At 42.2% G+C, this 21,790-nt stretch overlaps 1 protein-coding gene across 2 annotated transcripts in view; it reads right to left on the reverse strand.

The window, feature by feature from the left end:
• The window catches only part of DNAH3 (dynein axonemal heavy chain 3), a 248,787-nt gene that overhangs the window by 40,609 nt on the left and 186,388 nt on the right, over nt 1-21,790 (reverse strand). For both annotated transcript variants that reach the window (XM_061401328.1, XM_061401327.1), the window contains exons 49-51: nt 20,738-20,954; nt 15,344-15,526; nt 4,610-4,808 (exon numbers count right to left, since the gene is read on the reverse strand). In XM_061401328.1, the coding sequence (XP_061257312.1) occupies nt 4,610-4,808; nt 15,344-15,526; nt 20,738-20,954 (599 nt within the window). The remainder of the gene's footprint in view (nt 1-4,609; nt 4,809-15,343; nt 15,527-20,737; nt 20,955-21,790) is intronic.

Below are 21,790 nucleotides of genomic sequence, written 5' to 3' on the forward strand. Positions count from 1 at the left end.
AGGTTGGGAAGATCTCCGGAGGAGGACATGGCAACCCACTCCAGTATTCTTGCCTGGAGAATCCCCATGGACAGAGGAGCCTGGGGGACCACAGTCTATGGGGTCACAAAGAGTCAGACATGATTGAGCAACTAAGCACAGCACAGGAGATAAGAATAAATAACAGGGAAAAGACAGTCTCTTCAATAAGTGGTGCTGGGAAAACTGGACAGCTACATGTAAAAGAATGAAATGGGAACACTTCCTAACACCATACACAAAGATAAACTCAAAATGGATTTAAAACTAAATATAAGACTAGAAACCATAAAATTCCTAGAAGAAAACATAAGCAGAACACTCTTTGATATAAATCATAGCAATATTTTTTTGGATTCTTATCCCACGGCAAAGGAAACAAAAGCAAAACAAAACTAAACAAATGGGATCTAATTAAGTTTAAAAGCTTTTGCACAGAAAAGGAAATGATGAACAAAACAAAAAGACAACCTACTGAAATGGGAGAAATTATTTGCAAATTGTATGACCAGTAAGAGGCTAATATCCATCTATAAACAGCTCATACAACTCCATATTTAAAACAACAATCCAATCAAAAAATGGGCTGAAGATTTGAATAGACATTTTTCCTGAGTAGACATGCAGATAGCTAACACACACTGAAAAGATGCCTAACATCACTAATTATTAGAGAAATGCAAATTGAAACCACAATGAGGTACCATGTCACACCTGTCAGAATGGTCATCATTAAAAAGACCACAAATAACAAATGTTGGAGAGGATATGGAGAAAAGGGAACTCTCAAATACTGTTATTGGGAATGTAAATTGGTGCAGCTACTATGGAAAACAGTATGGAGGCTCCTCAAAAACCTAAAAATTGATCCAGCAATTCCACTCCTGGATACGTATCTGGAAAAAAACAAAGACAGTAATTCAAAAAGATATGTGCACCCCAATGTTCATGGACCATTACTTACAATAGTCAAGATATGGGAACAACCCAAGTGCCCATCAAGAGATGATGGGATTAAGAAGATATTGAAAACAATGGAATATTACTGAGCTATAAGAAAGAATGAAATACTGCCATGTAGCAACATGGATGGGCTTGGGGGACATTGCTTAGTGAAATAAGTCTAACAGAGGAAGACAAGTACTATATGTTATCACTTATATGTGGAATCTAAAAAATAAAACGAATGAATACAACGAAACAGAAACAGACTCACAGATATGGAGAACAAAGTAGTGGTTACCAGTGGGGAGATGGAAGGAAGAGTAGCAATATAAAGGCAGGGGATTATGCAGTACAAACTGCTATGATTAAAGTAAGTAAGCTAAAGAATATATTGTACAACATAGGGAATATAGTCAGTATTTTATAGTAAATTTATATAATCTATATAAATAGATTATATCTATAATCTGCTGCTGCTGCCAAGTTGCTTCAGTGTCCAACTCTGTGCGACCCCATGGACTGCAGCCTACCAGGCTTCTCCGTCCATGGGATTCTCCAGGCAAGAACACTGGAGTGGTTTGCCATTTCCTTCTCCAATATCTATAATCTATATAACCTATAATAATCTATAACCTAATAGATTATTAATAGATTATTAATAGACCTATAATCTATAATAATCTTGAGTCACTAGTTATACATTTAAAACTAATATAGTAAATCAATTATACATTTAAAAAATTGTTTGCTCCTTCTGTGTTTATTACAATCTGGCATAGTGCTTGATTATCAGTTTTTAACATGAATTTAATGAATGTTGCCCTTTTCCCCAGTCATACATGAAGAGGGCAACTGGATCCATAAGCATGTATTAATATTTTGAATATTCTTTTCCAAATATGGGAGGTGGGTCTGATAGAGCATGTTTTGTCATCCCTGGGATGAATCAGTCCTTCTAGTGAGTGAGTGAGTGACTGAGTGTCTCCAGAGAAAGAGTGAGGGTAGGGGAAGCAACTTGCAGACTTGCAACCAGACAGAGGACTGTCCTCAGCCTGCGATGAAATGAAACAGGGCCTTTGTTCACCTTAGCACCCCTCATGATGGCTAATAAATGAGTGAGCCCTGATCCCACCCTAGGAAGTGCTCCTTTTGTCAATGTGTTAGAAAAATATCACTCTTTTTGATGATAAACCCTTGCCAAGCTCCACTCATCAAAAAATATCTGCTCAATGTTATGTGGCAGTCTGGATGAGAGGGGAGCTTGGGGTACAAAGGATACATGTATATGTATGGCTTAGTCACTTCACTGTTCACCTGAAACTATCACAATATTGATCAGCTAAACCCCACTACAAAATAAAAAGTTAAAAAAAAAAAAAAAGAGTTGTACTTGAGATATTGTATTATACAACAGGTCAAATATGTCCTGTTTCTAAAGCAAGCTTAGATACTAAACAAATATTTCCAATAAAAGTTTTTCTTTGCATCCTAGGAAGTGAAGTGCTTTGTTTAAATTTATGGTATCCAAAACTAATTTGGGCTTCCCTGGTGGCTCAAACGGTAAAGAATCTGCCTGCAAGGTGGGAAGAATCTACCTGGGTTGGGAAGATCCCCTGGAGGAGGACATGGCAACCCACTCCAGTATTCTTGTCTGGAAAATCCCCATGGACAAAGGAGCCTATCGGGCTACAGTCAGGAGTCTCAAAGAGATGGACACAACTGAGCGACTAAGTACAAAATCAATTTATTTGTGCTTTTGCTCCATCCCAATATACTGGCTAAATTCTGTGAGTTATTTTGTGAATAACATACAAAATTCACTTCAATTTTAAAATAAGAAAGGTGGATGATGCATCCTGTGGCCAACATCAGTGATCGAAGAAGAGAACTGATTTTTGAGACCTGCCCCTGCTTTGCATATTTCAGTAGTTCTCAATCTTGGCTGTGCCTTAGAATCACCTGGGAGCTTTAAGAAAAATACTAATGCCCAGGCCACACCCTAGGCTAAAGGAATAAGAGTCTCTAGGAGCAGGGGCAAGGGCATTAGCATTCTTTAAGTTCCCAGGTATACCAGGGTACAGCCAGAGTGGAAAAGCACTGGCTAGCTCATCTTTACTCAGACTCACTTATTACACCTCAGATGCTTCCCTAGAGTCTCCTGTAACATCCTCTCCCTATTTGTCCATTTCTGATCACCTCTGCATTTCTTCATGTGGTTTTTGTCCTGAAACCAGCCAAGGAAGAGGGAGTGCTATTCACTAGGAAGCAGAAGCCAGAGTCTCTCAAAGGAGGCATCAGGAATTTCTAACATTTCAGAAGTAATGGAGGAATAGCAGGACTGTTCGAAGGATACAAGGATTCAAAAGGCAAGAAATATCACAGGAGATGGTTTTTAAGTCCTTGTGCAGTTTTAAGACTCTTTAAGTACTCTTGCCTTGAAAATCCCATGGACAGAGGAGCTTGGTGCAGGCTACTATCCATGGGGTCGCAAAGAGTCGGGCATGACTGAGTGACTTCACTTTCACTTTTTCTTTCAGTTTTAAAGACACTGATTTTATTGCAACATTCTACATCTAATTTAAATTTTAAGAATGAATTTTCACTTATTCATGCTTCTAGGCTCTATTATATAAACTTTCCTCTCTCTCCCCACTATTCCTTTTCTCCCGTCTTCTGAGTTTCTGTACCCTGGTCTTCCTCAGGCCTGTCAGTTTCACTCTCTGCCTCCTTTATCCCTTTCTTCCTCTAATCCTTCACCAGCAGCTCATGTTCCACTTCACCTCCTACAGCCATTCTCTGTGTGTGTGTCTTTGTTTTCCTGTCTCTATTTCTCTTCTTTCTGGCCTATTTTCTTCCCACTCACTCTGTATTTTTGTATGTCTCTGTATCTCTGGTTGGGGGTGGGGGGGGGTAGGGTCTCTGCTCTGTCTCCATTGTTCACTTTCAGCTTTTCTGTGTCTTAGCTTATTTCTGCTTTTCTCTCTTGCCAACATCTTTCTCTGTCATCTGTATCTGACACTGTAAGAGTCTCTCACTCGCCCACTCACCCCTCCCTGTGTTTGTCTTTCTTCCTCCAGATTTCTTTTCATCCTGACCTCTTTCTCTGTTTATGACCTCTTCATGCCTACACATGCCACATGTATCTAGGTGTCCAGGTCTCCATTTCCTGCTCAGCCTCACTGTCTTTCTCTCCATTTCTCTGTGTCTGTCTCAGTTTCCTTTTTCCTCTGGTTATCTCTTGCAGTGTCTCTGTCTCTTTTTCTGTTTCTCCTTTATCTTTCTGTCCCTCGCTCTTTTTGTTTCTTTCCCTCCCTCTCACCCACATACTGCTCTGTGTGCTTGCTCCCTATCAGTCCTCTTGTCCGCAAGACCTTCATTTGTGTAACAGTTTGTCGGCGGGGGCCTTGACTGAGTTTGGCTTCACCTAAAGATGCCTGCATTTTCCTTACTGACTGAGAGGGGAGAGCATGGTGAAGAAACACAAGTGAGTACATCCGTATCCTGGGGCCTATCTTATTTCCCCTAAGAGACCATGATACGGCCTGCAGGCCTGGGGCAGGATGAGTGGGGATGCTGGCTCCCTTCCTGTCAGGAGAGGGCAGCCTGTGTACACCTCTGGGTCGGGAAGGGTGCTGGAAGGGGTTACCGCTGCCACTGGGGTCCGGCTTCCTCTCTGGTCTCAGCCCTTTCATCACACAGATGCTCTCCATGACCAGCTTGACAGGCCCAGGTGGGTTCTGCATGGCCTTCACCAGCGAGATATCTGCCGGGTTCAGCGTGTCCAGTGCAGCAAGCGCAGCCTCGAGCGCTGGCATTGCCTCTGCCAAGTCCCCTTCGCATTCGTTCTGTAGGCAGCACAGGGACAGAAAGGGTGAGTGCCCGGTGCCCGGCATACTGAGGATGAAGCAAGTTCTGCCCCTGGGAGAAGCAGCAGAAGTGGGAAGAGGTGCTTCCTGCCCCAGAGTCCTCCCAGGACAGTGTCTTCTCCTGGAAGTTTGCGTGCAAGGATGGCTCTGAAAGGCAGCAGGGAAGCATGCATGCATTTGGGAGCTGTGGTTTGGATGCCTGGAACATTTGAGAATTTACCTGGTCTATAATCTTTTACAGAATCAAGCTTTTGGTTTTTAACTAATTCCCAAGGGGTATATGTCACGAGTGACTTCATACCAACTGATCAACAATGGGTTGAGAGATGAAGTGAAAAATGAAGCCTATCTGTGAGTGACAGATGGGAAGGGGATTACAGCAAGTTTGGGGAGGAATAAGGCATGAGGGGTGGGAGAATGTCAGAGATAGGGTGAGAGTCTAGGACGCACTGTAGCTCAGAGATGGGATAGAGGTGAATCTGGGGACAGGGTGATGTTTAAGGCCAGAGTTTAAGGATGAGCAATGGGGATAAAGACTAGAGCTGGGTAGTGAGTCCTGGGAAAAAGAGAACAGAATATGTTTTGTCCATTATTTATTTGTTTAAAAACAAAACTAATACAATGGAATATTATTCAGCCATAAAAAGAAATGAAGTAATGATTCATGCAACAACATGGATAAACCTGGAGAACATTATGCTAAGTGAAACCAGCCAGATAGACATAAAATGGCACCTGCTCTATGATTCCATTTACATTAAATGTGCATAAAAGGAAAATCCATATAGGCAGAAAGTAGGTTAGTGGCTGACAGGGCTGGGTGGAAGAAACAGCTAGTGACTACTAATGAATATAGGTTTCTTTTTGGGGTGATGAAGATGTTCTAGAATTACATAGTGGTTATGACTGTATAACTTTGTGAATATACTAAAAAATACCCTCTGAATTGCATGATTTTAAAAGGTGACTATTAGTGGTATGTGAATTATATCTCAATTTTTTTTAAAAAAGGAAATATCGACATCATAAAATTCTGTATAGATTACAGTTGGCCCTCTGTAACTGTGGATTTGGGACCACAGATCCAGAAGGCGGGGGCTTGAGCATCTGAGCATTTTGGTATCTGTGGGGCCAGAGGCGGGGATGGGGTGGGGAAGGCTGGACCCCATCTCCTGTAAATACAACTGTATTTAGCAGTCCAATTCTTTTCCTTCAACAACAACAAAATGAGGTCTTGGGAGAAAAAAATGAGTTAACCAAGGCCACAAAACTTGTTAGTCACTGAGCCAAGTTCCAACTTTGGGCCCCTGGCTCCCCACTCAGTGAATTTTCTGATAGTCTCCCAGCGCAGGGAGTGATAACACAGTCAGGATTGAAGTGAAATTTCACAAGAGAATGTCAAAAGCAGCGTGTGTCAAAATCTATGTTCTGCAGATTTACTTTGATAAGCAAACAAAATGAGGTTCCACCTTTTTACATGTATGTGTGTGTTGGAGCTTCAGCTTCAGCATTAGTTCTTACAATGAAGATTCAGGGTTGATTTCCTTTAGGACTGGTTGGTTTGCTCTTCTTGCTGTCCAAGGGACTTTCAGGAATCATCTCCAGTGCTAAAATTTGAAGCATCAATTCTTTGGCACTCAGCCTTCTTTTGGCCCACTGTCACATTACGCCTCCCAATGTTGAGATGGCTCTGCTTTTTTCCTAAGGGGTAAGGCCTGGGTTCCAGCAAGGTTGTTCATCAAATGACTCAAAAGGCCTCTTTTGTTGTTCAGTCACTAAGTTGTGTTCAACTCTTTGCAACCCCATGAACTGCAGCATGCCAGATTCCCCCGTCCTTCACTATGTTCTGGAGTCTGCTCAAATTCATGCCCATTGAGTCGAGGATGCTATCTAACCATCTCATCCTCTGCTGTCCCCTTGTCCTTTTGCATTCAGTCTTTCCCAGCATGAGGATCTTTTCCAATGAGTCGGCTTTTCACATCAGGTGGTCAAAATATTGGAGCTTCAGCTTCAGCATCAGTCCTTCCAATGAATATTCAGGGTTGATTTCCTTTAGGACTGACTGGATTGATCTCCCTCCTGCCCAAGGGGATCTCAAGAGTCTTCTCCAGCACCTCAATTCAAAAGCACCAGTTCTTTGGTACTCAGCCTTCTTTATGGTCCAACTCTCATATCCATACATGACTACTGGAAAAGTCATAGCTTTGACTACATGGACCTTTGTTGGCAAAGTGATGTCTCTGCTTTATAATATGCTATTTAGGTTTGCCATAGCTTTCCTTCCAAGGAGCAAGCATCTTTTAATTTCATGGTTCAGTCACCATCTGCAGTGATTTTAGGGCCCCCCAAAATAAAATCTGTCACTGCTTCCCCTTTTCCCCCTTCTATTTGCCATGAAGTGACTGGACCAGATGGCATGATCTTAGTTTTTTGTTTTAATGTTGAGTTTAAAGCCAGCATTTTTTTTAACTTTAAACTTTTTATTTTGTATTGATGTATAGCCAATTAGGCTTCCCTGGTAGCTCAGATGGTAAAGAATGTGGGAGACCCAGGTTTGATCCTTGGGTCGAGAAGATCCCCTGGAGAAGGGAATGGCAACCCACTCCAGTATCAAACCAGTTAATCCTAAAGGAAATCAACCCTCAATATAGTTGGAAGGACTGATGCTGAAGCTGAAGCTCTAATACTTTGGCCACCTGATGAGAACAGTGAACTCAGTGGAAAAGATCCTGATGCTGGGAAAGATTGAGGGCAGGAGTAGCAGGTGACAGAGGATGAGACGGTTGGATGGCATCATCAACTCAATGGACATGAGTCTGAGCAAACTCCAGAAGATAGTGAAGAACAGTGAAGCCTGGCATGCTGCAGTCCATGGGGTTGGAAAGAGTTGGACACAACTTAGTGACTGAACAACAACTCTGCATTAAAGTTAAATAAGCAAGGTAACAATATATAGCCTTGACATACTCCTTTCCCAATTTTGAACCAGTCTGTTGTTCCATGTAAAGTTTTAACTGTTGGTTCTTGACCTGCATACAGGTTTCTCAGGAGACAGATAAGGTGGCCTGGTATTTCCATCTCTTTAAGAATTTTCCACAGTTTATTGTGATCCACACAAAGGCTTTAGTGTAGTCAATGAAGCAGAAGCAGATGTTTTTCTGGAATTCCCTTGCTTTCTTTGTGGTCCAATGGATGTTGGCAATTTGATCTCTGGTTCCTCTCCTGCTGCTGCTGCTGCTAAGTTGCTTCAGTCATGTCCAACTCTGCACGACCCCGTAGATGGCAGCCACCAGGCTCCCCCGTCCCTGGGGTTCTCCAGGCAAGAACACTGGAGTGGGTTGCCATTTCCTTCTCCAATGCATGAAAGTAAAGTCGCTCAGTCGTGTCTGACTGTTAGTGACCCCATGGACTGCAGCCTACCAGGCCCCTCCATCCATGGGATTCTCCAGGCAAGGGTACTGGAGTGGGTTGCCATTGCCTGGTTCTCTGCCTTTTCTAAACCCAGCTTGTACCTCTGGAAGGTCTCAGTTCACATACTGCTGAAACATAGCTTGAAGGATTTTGAGTATAAGCTCACTAGTATGTGAAATGAGCACAATTGTATGGTAGTTGGAACATTTTTTGGCATTCCCCTTCTTTGGGATTAGAATGAAAACTGACCTTTTCCTGTTCTGTGGCCACTGTTGAACTTTCCAAATTTGCTGACATATTGACGGCCACATTTTACAGCATTATCTTTTAAGGTTTGAAATAGCTCAGCTGGAATTCCATCACCTCCATTAGCTTTGCTTGTAGTAATGCTTCCTAAGGCCCACTTGACTTCACACTCCAGGATTTCCAGCTCTCAGTGAGTTTCCACACTATCATGGTTTTCCAGGTCATTAAGAAGTTTTTTTTTTTTTTAAATAGTTCTTCTGTGTATTCTTGCCACTTCTCCTTAATCTCTTTTCTTTCTGTTAGCTCCTTACTGTTTCTGTCCTTTATCATGCCCATCCTTGCAAGATATATTCCCCTGCTATCTCCAATTTTATTGAAGAGATCTCTAGTCTTTTCCATTCAATTGTTTTCCTCTATTTCTTTGCATTGTTCATTTCAGAAGGTCTTCTTATCTCTCCTTGCTATTCTCTGGAACGCTGCATTGAGTTGTGTATATCTTTCCCCTTCTCCCTTGCCTTTCATTTCTCTTCTTTCCTCAGCTACTTTTACAGCATCTCATATCTCAGACAACCACTTTGCTTTATAGCATTACTTTTTCTTTGGGATGGTTTTTGTCACTGTCTTCAGAGGATGAGATGGCTGGATGGCATCACTGACTCGATGGACATGAGTCTCCGTGAATTCCGAGAGTTGGTGATGGACAGGGAGGCCTGGCGTGCTGTGATTCATGGGATCGCAGGGAGTCAGACACGACTGAGCGACTGATCTGATCTAATCTGATCAGTACAATGTTATGAACCTCTGTCCATAGTTCTTCAGGAACTCTGTCTACCAGATCTAATTCCTTGAATCTATTTGTCACCTTCACTGTATAATCATAAGGGATTTGATTTAGGTCATACCTGAATGCCCTAACGGTTTTCCCTACTTTCCTCAATTTAAGGCTGAATTTGCAATAAGGAGCTTGTTATCTAAGCCACAGTAAGCTCCAGGTCTTCTTTTTGCTGACTGTATAGAGCTTTTCCATCTTCAGCTGCAAAAAATATAATCAAGCTGATTTCGGTATTGACCGTCAGGTGATGTCCATGTATAGAGTTGTCTCTTGTGTTGTTGGAAGAAGATGTTTGCTACGACCAATGTGTTCTCTTGGCAAAACTGTTAGCATTTGCCCTGTTTCATTTTGTACTCCAAAGCCAAAGTTGTGTGTTGCCCCAATATCTCTTGACTTCCTACTTTTGCATTTCAATCCTCTGTGATGAAAAGGACATGCTTTTGGTGTTAGTTATAGGTCTTATAGACTGTGTGCATCACAATAAACTGTGGAAAATTCTGAAAGAGATGGGAATACCAGACCATCTGACCTGCCTTTTGAGAAACCTGTATGCAGGTCAGGAGGCAACAGTTAGAACTGGACATGGAACAACAGACTGGTTCCAAATAGGAAAAGGAGTACATCAAGGCTGTATATTGTCATCCTGCTTATTTAACTTAGATGCAGAGTACATCATTAGAAATGCTGGGCTGGAAGAAGCATAAGCTTGAATCAAAACTGCTGGGAGAAATATCAATAACCTCAGATATGCAGATGACACCACCTTTATGGCAGAAAGTGAAGAAGAACTAAAGAGCCTCTTGATGAAAGTGAAAGAGGAGAGTGAAAAAGTTGGCTTAAAGCTCAACATTCAAAAAACTAAGATCATGGCATCTGGTCCCATCACCTCATGGGAAATAGATGGGGAAACAGTGGCTGACTTTATTTTGGGGGGCTCCAAAATCACTGCAGATGGTGATTGCAGCCATGAAATTAAAAGACACTTACTCCCTGGAAGGAAAGTTATGACCAACCTAGATAGCATATTAAAAAGCAGAGACATTACTTTGTCAACAAAGGTCCATCTAGTCAAAGCTATGGTTTTTCCAGTAGTCATGTATGGATGTGAGAGTTGGACTATAAGGAAAGCTGAGTGCCAAAGAATTGATGCTTTTGAACTGTGGCGTTGGAGTAGACCCTTGAGAGTTCCTTGGACTGCAAGGAGATTCAACCAGTCCATCCTAAAGGAGATCAGTCCTGGGTGTTCATTGGAAGGACTGATGTTGAAGCTGAAACTCCAATACTTTGGCCACCTGATGCGAAGATCTGACTCATTTGAAAAGACCCTGATGCTGGGAAGGATTGAGGGAGGGAGGAGAAGGGGACGACAGAGGATGAGATGGTTGGATGACATCATCAACTTGATGGACGTAGGTTTGGGTTGGCTCTAGGAGTTGGTGATGGACAAGGAGGCCTGGTGTGCTGCAGTTCATGGAGTCACAAAGAGTCAGACATGACTGAACAACTGAATTGAACTAGAAGATCTCGTAGGTCTTCATAGAACCATTTGACTTCAGTTTCTTTAGCACTAATGATTGGGGCATAGACTTGGATTATTGTGAGGCTGAATGGTTTGCCTTGGAAATAAACTGAGATCATTCTGTCTTTTTTTGAGATTCCAGTCAAGTACTGCATTTTGGACTCTTGTTGACTGTGAGGGTTACTTCATTTCTTCTAAGGGCTTCTTGCCCACAGTAGTTGATATAATGGTTACCTGAATTAAATCCACCCATTTCTATCCATTTTAGTTGACTGATTCCTAAAATGTAGATGTTCACTTTTGCCATCTCCTGCTTGACCATGTCCAGTTTATCTTGGTTCTAACATTCCAGGTTTCTATGCAATATTGTTCTTTACAGCATTGGACTTAACTTTCACCACCAGACACATCCACAACTGAGTGTCATTTCCACTTTGGCCCAGCATCTTCTTTCCTCCTGAAGCTGTTTCCCTGCTCTTTCCCTGTAGCATACTGGATACCTTCAGACCTGGGGGGCTTATCTTCTGGTGTCATATCTTATTGCCTTTTCATACTGCTCTTGGGGTTTTCTTGGCAGAATACTGGAGTGATTTGCCATTTCATCCTCCTATGTTTTGTCAGAACTCTTAACTATGTATGACCTCTCTGTCTTGCATAGCATGGCTCAGAGCTTCATTGCTTTACACAGCAAGCTCGTTTGCCACAACAAGGCTGTGATCCACGAAGATGCAAAAGGCCTCTGGTTGTAACGTTATCTTTAACAGTGATTCTCAATCTTGACTGTGCATCAGTGTCACTGAGGAGCATTTAGAGCATCCACATCTTTGTTCCACACCCAGAGGTTCTGATTCATTCAGTCTGGTGTGGGGGTAGAGGGGTCTGGGAATCTGCATTTTGAAAACTCCAAAGGTGATTCTGGCACACAGTTCTGTTGAGAGACTCAAGCTGATACTCTGGAAACACTGAGAACAAGGCAGGAAATAATAGACTTCAATGCCCAACAGGGGAATGGCTACTTGATGGGTGAAGCACCTACTTAAAATGGTCATTAAAATGATTATATGACATTTTGGAAAAACATTTGTGATAAGCTGCTAAGGAAACAAAACCACAAAACAAGTCACAATTATGCTACAGTTGCAATAATAAACCTATCCACGTGTATAGACAGGAACTAGAGGAAAGCCTGGAAAAGTGGAAAAGTGTTAAAGCTGAGCTCTTAAAAGTCATTTTGTATGTGTTATTACTGCTACATCATTTGCTTCCATGATAAGAAATTATAATGAAAAATGACCCCTGTAGCTTAGCAGTGCACAGAGCAGCAAGCTGTTCGAGGCTTGTGAATCACAGTGCTTACTGACAAAATGTAATCAACTCTGCAGTACTTCTGGCATTAGTTATGATTCTCACTATGGGGGAAAGAAATGACACATTAGCTTAAAAAGAATGGACCAATTTAAGCAAACCATTTTACTTGGGAGCAAAGCGTTTGAGGACTGACTCTTTTCTTGCCCATCTCCTGATCCTCCTAGTGTGAATCCCATTCCATTGCAGAACCTCTGAACTTCATTAAGTACCACACTGGGTGCTCTCCCAGGTTCTCCCATTTCTAGGCACGTGAAGAGTTTAAAGAAAATCAGCCATCCTTGTGTGGAAAAGGGCTGTAGCCATGAGAGGTTCAGGAGGGGTTTCTGGTCCTTACAAAAAGAGCCTTAGAGCAAGCACAGGTTTTCTTCTCCTCCTTGGAGAGTTTCTTCCACTTTCTGACTCACCTCCGGGATGTCGCTCCCAGTACTTGGGGATGGGATGGCAGAGCACTAGACCTCACCCTTCGCACCAAAACCATAGGTGGCAGTTTATTGCCCAGGAATGGGTGTGGTGGGCCATCTCCTTATAAAGCTAATGTCATCTCTTGCCTCCCTCCTGTTCCAGCAAGTCACTGTTTTCCCCTGACATTGTACAACACAACCCTATATGTGAGAATACCTGCACATGGTGAGAGGCTGGTCTTCATAAAACAGGCAAGTCCACTTGGTACAGGGTCAAGAATGACAATTTTGGAGGATAGTTAACATGGGCTGTTAAGCTCTGATTGTATGCTGGACACATGCCATAAGCTTTACATGTTTTTCTCTCAGTATCTCCATTTTATAGGTTAGGAAACTGGTTAGGAATGGGCAGAGCAAAGTTGAGCCCTGACATGCCTGATTCTAGTATAGAACCATGGAAGAGTTGCAAATTCACATGCTCTAGGGGCCAGCCACTGGGCTTCCCTGGTGGCTCGACAGTAAAGAATCCATCTGCAATGCAGGAGACCTGGGTTCGATCCCTGGGTTGGGAAGATCCCCTAGAGGAGGACATGCAACCCACTCCAGTATTCTTGCCTGGAGAATCCCCATGGACAGAGGAGCCTGGTGGGCTACAGTCCATGGGGTTGAAAAGAGTTGGACATGACTGGGCGACTAAGCACTCAGCACAGGGGCCAGGCCAGTGATATGAGTGTGGCAGGTAAGCTGACTGGGACTTTGATGAGCTGGAACACACAAAGGATAGCAGCTATTTAATGCTGCCAATGGATGCAACCCAGGAATGCAGGTCCAGTGTTACCCAAGAGCCCGACTTTTTTCTAAGGAAAGCTGAAATTTTAGAATTTTTACTTGAAATCTTTTGACTTTTACAAGTAGATAACTATTTCAAATTAAAAGAAATACTGTATGTGTCATAGCATATTATATTGCCCAGCTGCCAATTTTTGTAACTCCTGAAATAGTGGTCATATGCAAGGGCTTTGGAATCAGAGCGATGTGGATTTTAATCCCGGTTCAATCACATTGTTACTGTGTGATCTTAGGCAAATCATTTTAGTTTTTGTATCATGATTTTCTCATTTGTAAACTAGGAATGATACCATTTGCCTTGCAGGGTTGTTAGGATGATGAAAGTTAATATAAATCAAGTAGAGGAGAGAAGAGAGAAGAAACTCTCTATTCACTCCCATTTTCCCACTGCCTAGAAAAGTGCCAGCAAAAAGTAAGTGTTAAATAAATATTTTTTAAATAAAGAAATACCAAATATACTATGGGCTTCCCTGGTATCTCAGCTGGTAAAAAATCCTTTGCAATGCAGGAGACCCCAGTTTGATTCCTGGGTCGGGAAGATCTGCTGGAGAAGGGATAGGCTACCCACTCCAGTATTCTTGGGCTTCCCTTGTGGCTCAGCTGGTAAAGAATCTGCCTGTAATGTGGGAGATCTGGGTTTGATCCCTGGGGTGGGAAGATCCCCTGGAGAAGGGAAAGGCTACCCACTCCAGTATCCTGGCCTGGAGAATTCCATGGACTGTGCAGTCCATGGGGTCACAAAGAGTCAGACATGACTGAGTGACTTTCACTTCACTTTCAAATACACCATAATGGTGCTGGTAAGTAGTAGCTTTTATTATCATCCTGTTATAGAATGGTAAATTACCTGCTACATTATGTGCCCAGTGGTCAATGTCTTTCATGGTTCCACTGGCAGTCCTACCAGTAGGACTATGAGTGAGCATGCCCTCTTATCCAGGGCATGCACTGTGGAATTCTGAGACCAGGGACTGGACCCAAGTGAATCTCAGGACTCACTGGAGAAAAGGCCTATTCTTTTGAAAAAAGTACCCCATGATCTAGAAGTGAGACACAAACTAATTCTTGTTCAAGCTCTTGTTTGAAGAATGGTCAAAAGAGTTTTCCTAGCTGCTATGTGAGGCACAAGGACAAGTATCTTCAGTTAAGTGCCATGAGCCTTGGAGTTGGATCCTACCAACACGTCGGACAAAGGCAGTTTACCACTGAACTCCAGTGTTGTTGGCTTCCAGACCTTGATGGCTGTCATTACTATAAGTCCAAAGTCATTGTGATACTCAAATGGAATTGTATACTTGAAAATGCTTGGAGAAATATATAACATGAACATCAATCAGATTTGCTTCTAATATCTGAATACAGGTGAAGCCCTTTCCAGGACTTTTCTTCTTTGGTACAAAAATTATCTTCAAATAGGGTCCTCTAGATTCAACATTCTGTCATTTGACAAATATTTACTCCACACCTTACACCAGCTACATTTGAGCAAAAACATGATTGAGGTGAAGGAGATAGTCAGGGGAAAGAGCCCGTGCAAGGGCCCTGAGGTGGGACATGCCTTGTGTTTAGTGAATAGCTAGGAGGCCATTGTGGCCAGAAAAGAGTCAATGAGAAGAAAGAAATATGAAACAGGGTTAGATACTGCTGGGGCTTATACGACTTTGATTGAGATGGAGAGTATTTGTAAAACAATAATTCTTCCTGGAGAGAGCCAGGTGTCCTTTACTAGCTATGTGATGCTGGGAAACTAACCTTTCAAGTCTCATTGTTTGCCTCTGCAAGATAGGCATGACTGTGTATATTCTGTGAGACTCTGTTAGGCTCTAGTGAGATAACAGATGAACCCTGAAAATGCCGGTTCCCTTTCTTTCCTCTCAGCAAGTTATACCTTGATTCCTTGAGCAATGGCAGCAGCAGCATTGGCTTCTTTTTCATCTGCTTGCACTAGAAGTTTCTTGGCATCAGCTTCTTGAGTCTCTGCCTCGATTTTCACCATCATCTTAGCGGTCTCCTCAGAGGTCTGAATGAGTTGGGGTTGGAGGGCAGTCAGTTCCACTTGCATGACGGCTACCTGGCAAGAAGAGAGGATGGGTGGGGTGCCAGGTCAGCTATATAAATGTCAAAAATGGAACAGCTGGCACAAGTTGAAATGATTCTCTAACTGATAATACATGCAGAAAATACAAATGATGTGAATGGTACTGGGTACATATTTGTTGGCTGGAGTTTCTCTCTTTGATCTTGTAATATGTCATTATTTAGTTCATGCTATGTGTTGTAATTATCAAGCTCCATGATAGGCACTAGACATATAATAGCAATCTTAAATTTTTTTTTTAAAGATACAACATTAAAAAAGGTATTCTTGTATTGAGCCTACACTATACTTTAGTATTGGGGGCAGGGAAAGACAGAAGTAAGTTAGGGGAAAAACCCCTACATTTTTTTAAGTCTGTGAAGGAATATACATGGCTGAGATAGCTGGAAAGGACAGAACTTTAAAGGTCATATTTTTCCCCCAATAGTCTGATGCCCTCTACAACATTCCTGTCTAGTAGTTTTCTGGCCACTGTTTGAATACTTCTGCTGATGGGGAGGTCACCACCTCTGGAGGGGAGTTGGACCATTTTTGAGACAACTTAACACATTAGATTTTCCTGATAAGGGGCTGGAATTTACCCTCATGCAATTAAACAAATTTTTTTTAATTAATTTATTTTACTGGCGGATAATTACTTTACAATATTGTGGTGGCTTTTGCCATACATCAACATGAATCAGCCATGGGTGCCCATGTGTCCTTCCATCCTGAACCCCCTCCCACATCCCTCCCCACCCCATCCCTCAGGGTTATCCCAGAGCACCGACTTTGAGTGCCCTGCTTCATGCATCAAACTTGCACAAGTCATCTATTTTATATATGGTGATATACATATTTCAAAGTCATCCCACCCTCGCCTTCTCCCACTTAGTCCAAAAGTCTATTCTTTATATATGTGTCTCTTTTGCTGCCTTGCATATAGGATCATCTTTAGCATCTTTGTAAGTTAGAAAGAGAAACACCAATAGAGTATATTAACACATATATATGGAATTTGTGAAGTGTTAATATACTACAGGCTACTATCACTGATGAAGATAGATGCAAAAATCCTCAACAAAATTCTAGCAAACAGAATCCACCCCCATGCAGCTTTCACCCACTGGTCCTGATTCTGCCTTCTAAGGCAATTCAAATGTTTATTTGAAGAAAGTCTCATAACCTTGAACCCACTGTCCACAGAAAGCCCATGTGAGAGAGGAAGCATAGCGAGCTGGTTGATTAGGAACACAGACTATGGAGTCACTCAGACTTACATTTCAGTTTTCACCTCATCACTTGCACCAGCTACTCATGAGGCCGTGTGATCATGGGCAAGTTGTCTGTCCTCTCTGGGACCTTGATCTCTTTGTGGGTGATGTGATGATAACTGCACTTTCCTCATACAGAGCACCAGACAGGTGGGAGGGCTCAAGGAAAGTTAACTGGCACCATCATTCCCTTTACTGGTCTAGACTGTCTCAGGTCATTTTGCTGCTCTTCAAATAACACAGTTTACTCACCCTTATGTGGATAGACTCCAATTTCCAGCAGCTCTCTAAAAGCTTAAGGACCTTGAGTTGGACCCCGCAACTAAAGGAAGAGAGCAACAGAAGCCACTTCTGATGTTCTTTCCCATCCCTGTGCTGCGTGTTGGTGGATCTGCTGTGTATTCAGTGCCAGGCCAACCCACTGAAAACCATTCGGTTGCCTTAGTTCTTTATTGGTGCTGAAAATTCATGTCTTAATATGGTTTTGTCAAGTGGCTCAAGCACAAATGAATTACTAATTCATATGCCAGGCATTTTGCTAAGGGTTACACTTGTGTTAGCTCATTTAATCTTCATATAGTCCTATGAAGTGAAGACTTATCACTTTTTTTTTATAGAAGAGAATCTTCAAGGTTCTATAGCTGATAAGCTATAAAGCTGGAATTTGAGCCTAGGCCTTGTTCTTCACCACTGCCTTATTCTGCCCAGTCCTCCACTGAGAATAGCCAGGGCTGGGGCAACGGTGAGGTGAGTGAGGCACTTACACTGGGCACAAAATTTAAGAGGGATCCAAAAAACTCAGTCTATTCATATATACTATTGTATTTTTATATACTATTAATATTGTACTTTATATATATATATATTCATATATGGTGGTGGTGGTTTAGTCAGTAAGTTGCGTCCAACCCTTGTGACCCCATGACTCCTCTGTACACGGGATTTCCCAGGCAAGAATACTGGAGTGGGTTGCCATTTCCTTCTCCAGGTGATCTTCCAGACCAAGGGATGGAACCTGTGTCTCTTTTATCTCCTGCATTGCAGGTGGATTTTTTACTGACTGAGCCACCATAGAAGAGAAGTGAAAGGCAAAGGAGAAAAGGAAAGATATACCCATTTGAATGCAGAGTTCCAAAGAATAACAAGGAGAGATAAGAAAGACTTCCTCAAGGATCAATTAAAAGAAATAGAGGAAAACAATAGAATGGGAAAGTCTAGGAATCGCTTCAAGAAAATTAGATATATTAAGGGAAGAGTTCATACAAAGATGGGCACAATAAAGGACAGAAATGGTATGGACCTAACAGAAGCAGAAGATATTAAGAAGTGCTGGCAAAAATACACATAAGAACTATACAAAAAAGATCTTCACGACCCAGATAAACACAATGGTATGATCACTCACCTAGAGCAAGATATCCTGGAATGCGAAATCAACTGGGCCTTAGGAAGCATCACCATGAACAAAGCTAGTGGAGGTGATGGAATTCCAGCTGAGCTATTTCAAATCCTGAAAGATGATGCTGTGAAAGTGTTGCACTCAACATGCCAGAAAAATTGGAAACCTCAGCAGTGGCCACAGGACTGGAAAAAGTCAGTTTTCATTCCAATCCCCAAAAAAAGCAATGCCAAAGAATACTCAAATGACCTCACAGTTGCACACATTTCACACTCTAGTAAAGTAATGCTCAAAATTCTCCAAGCCAGGCTTCAACAGTACGTGAACTGTGAACTTCCAGATGTTCAGCTGGATTTAGAAAAGGCAGAGGAACCAGAGACCAAATTGCCAACATACATTGGATCAGCAAAAAAGCAAGAGAGTTTGAGAAAACATCTACTTCTGCTTTATTGACTATGCCAAAGCCTTTGACTGTGTGGACCACAACAAACTCTGGAAAATTCTTAAAGAGATGGGAATATCAGACCACCTGACCTGCCTCTTGAGAAATCTGTAGGCAGGTCAGGAAGCAACCATTAGGAAGGTCAGGAAGCAACAGTTAGAACTGGACATGGTTCAACAGTTAGAACAGACTGGTTCCAAACAGGAAAAGGAGTACGTCAAGGCTGTATATTGTCACCCTGCTTATTTAACTTAAATGCAGAGTACATCATAAGAAACACTGGGTTGGATGAAGCACAAGCTGGATGAGGCACAAGATGGAATCAAGATTGCTGGGAGAAATATCAATAACCTCAGATATGCAGATGACACCACCCTTATGGCAGAAAGTGAAGAAGAACTAAGTTGGCTTAAAGCTCAACATTCAGAAAATGAAGATCATGGCATCCGGTCGCATCACTTTATGGGAAATAGATGGAGACACAGTGAAAACAGTGTCAGACTTTTTGGGGGGGCTCCAAAATCACTGAAGACGGTGATTGCAGCCATGAAATTAAAGATGCTTACTCCTTGGAAGGAAAGTTATGACCAACCTAGATAGCATATTCAAAAGCAGAGACATTACTTTGCCAACAAAGGTTCGTCTAGTCAAGGCTATGGTTTTTCTTGTGGTCATGTATGGATGTGAGAGTTGGACTGTGAAGAAGGCTGAGCACTGAAGAATTGATGCTTTTGAACTGTGGTGTTGGAGAAGACTCTTGAGAGTCCCTTGGACTGCAAGGAGATCCAACCAGTCCATTCTGAAGGAGATCAGCCCTGGGATTTCTTTGGAAGGAATGATGCTAAAGCTGAAACTCCAGTACTTTGGCCACCTCATGTGAAGAGTTGACTCATTGGAAAAGAGTCTGATGCTGGGAGGTATTGGGGCCAGGAGGAGAAGGGGACGACAGAGGATGAGATGGCTGGGTGGCATCACTGACTTGATGGACGTGAGTCTCAGTGAACTCCGGGAGATGGTGATGGACAGGGAGGCCTGGCGTGCTGTGATTCATGGGGTCACAAAGAGTCGGACACGACTGAGCGACTGAACTGAACTGAAGAAAAACCAAAGAGCCTGTTGATGAAAGTGAAAGAGGAGAGTGAAAAAGTTGGCTTAAAGCTCAACATTCAGAAAACTAAGATCATGGCATCTGTTCCCATAACTTCCTGGCAAATAGATGGGGAAACAGTGGAAACAGTGAGAGACTTTATATTTGGGGGCTCCAAAATCACTGCAGACGGTGATTGCAGCCATGAAATTAAACTACGCTTACTCCTTGGAAGGAAAGTTATGACCAACCTACACAGCATATTAAAAAGCGGAGACAATAGTTTGCCAACAAAGTTCTGTCTAGTCAAAGCTATGGTTTTTCCAGTAGTCATGTATGGATGTGAGAGTTGGACTATAAAGAAAGCTGAGTACCGAAAAATTTATACATTTGAACTGTGGTTGTTGAAGAAGGCTCTTGAGAGTCCCTTGGACTTCAAGGAGATCCAACCAGTCCATCCTAGAGGAAATCAGTCCTGAATATTCATTGGAAGGACTGATACTGAAGCTGAAACTCTAATACTTTGGCCACCTGCTGCGAAGAACTGACTCATTAGAAAAGACCCTGATGCTGGGAAAGATTGAAGGCAGGAGGAAAAGGGGACAGCAAGGATGAGATGGTTGTATGGCATCACTGACTCAATGGACATGAATTTGAGTAAACTCTGGGATTTGGTGATGGACAGGGAGGCTTCGCATGCTATAGTCCATGGGGTCGCAAAGAGTTGGACACGACTGAGCGACTGAAATGAACTGAACTAAACTGAGTCACCATATACCCTCTGAGCCACCAGGGAAGTCTCATATTTTATATATACTATTGTATTTTTATATATACTATTGGATTTTATTGTAATGGATTAGGTCAAGCGAGTGAGGTGAGCACAGGGTCAGACGCTGTCTTTATTTTTGTGCTCTCTTGACTTCTGCATCTGAGCAAGTGCTTCACCGCATCCAGTTAGCTCTGGACCTCTTTGTCCCAGTACTATTTGGTCTGTGCTTACCTGTGAAGCTGCAAATTCAAGTTTTTGCAGGCCTGTCAGATATCGGTTCCTCATCATATCAACCTCTTGCCTCTTCTTATTCAGGAGTGTCTTGAATGTTAGGATCAATTCGAGGTAGGAGGTGGGGGTAACATAGTTGTGCCTTCGAAGGGTGTTGTAATAATCAAGTGACAGCTTTTTCACACTCTCCTGGAAATATTTGCACATGGAGATGACCCTGTTGAGGACACAAAGGTGGTCAGACAGGCCCAACTTGCTCCAGAGAGATCTAGCACAGCTTTGGTTCACAGAAGTAAGGATGTGAGAAAGCCACTCACATTGGCCAGCTAGAACCCCCAGTTCTTTGAAGCATGTCCACAGAGCCTCAAGAAGGATTGGGGAGGTATATAGTCTTACTAGAATGAACTTTGATCAGGCAATTTCCAGCTTTAATCACTTTTGTGAATCACCAGGGCTTAAGCAGGAATTTTTAATCTTTGGCAGTCTGATGAAGCCTCTGGACTTTTCAGAATAATATTTTAATGCATAAAATAATATATTATAGAATTACAAAAGAAACCAATTATGTTAAAGATTTTTCTAAATATTTTAAACACCAAATTTATGATATAGTAATGTGTATGTGTGTGTGCATGTGTTTGGCTGCGCCTTGTGGCATGTAGGATTTTAGTTTCCTGACCTGGATCGAACCCACACAGCCTGCAGTGGTTAAGAATCCACTGGAAGCATGGATTCTTAACTACTGCAGGTAAGCCTCAATATGTGTGATTTCATTTACATGTTAAATCAGGGGTCAACAGACTTTTTCTGGTTAGGACCAGATAGTAACTATTTTAGGCTTTGTGAGCCACATGGTCTCAAGTAGCAACTATTCAACTCTGCCTCTGTAGTGTGCATGGCTGTTTTCCAATAAAGCATATTTGCAAAAATAAGGCTGTGAACTGGATTCAGCCGTGGATCATAGTTTGCCAACTACAGCATTAAATAGTAAGACTGGACAACAGGTCTGAAAACTACCATCATTTTGAAGGGGATGATAAATTGGTGCATCTG

This window comes from Bos javanicus, chromosome 25, assembly GCF_032452875.1.
Source record: "Bos javanicus breed banteng chromosome 25, ARS-OSU_banteng_1.0, whole genome shotgun sequence".
Taxonomy (NCBI): Eukaryota; Metazoa; Chordata; class Mammalia; order Artiodactyla; family Bovidae; genus Bos; species Bos javanicus.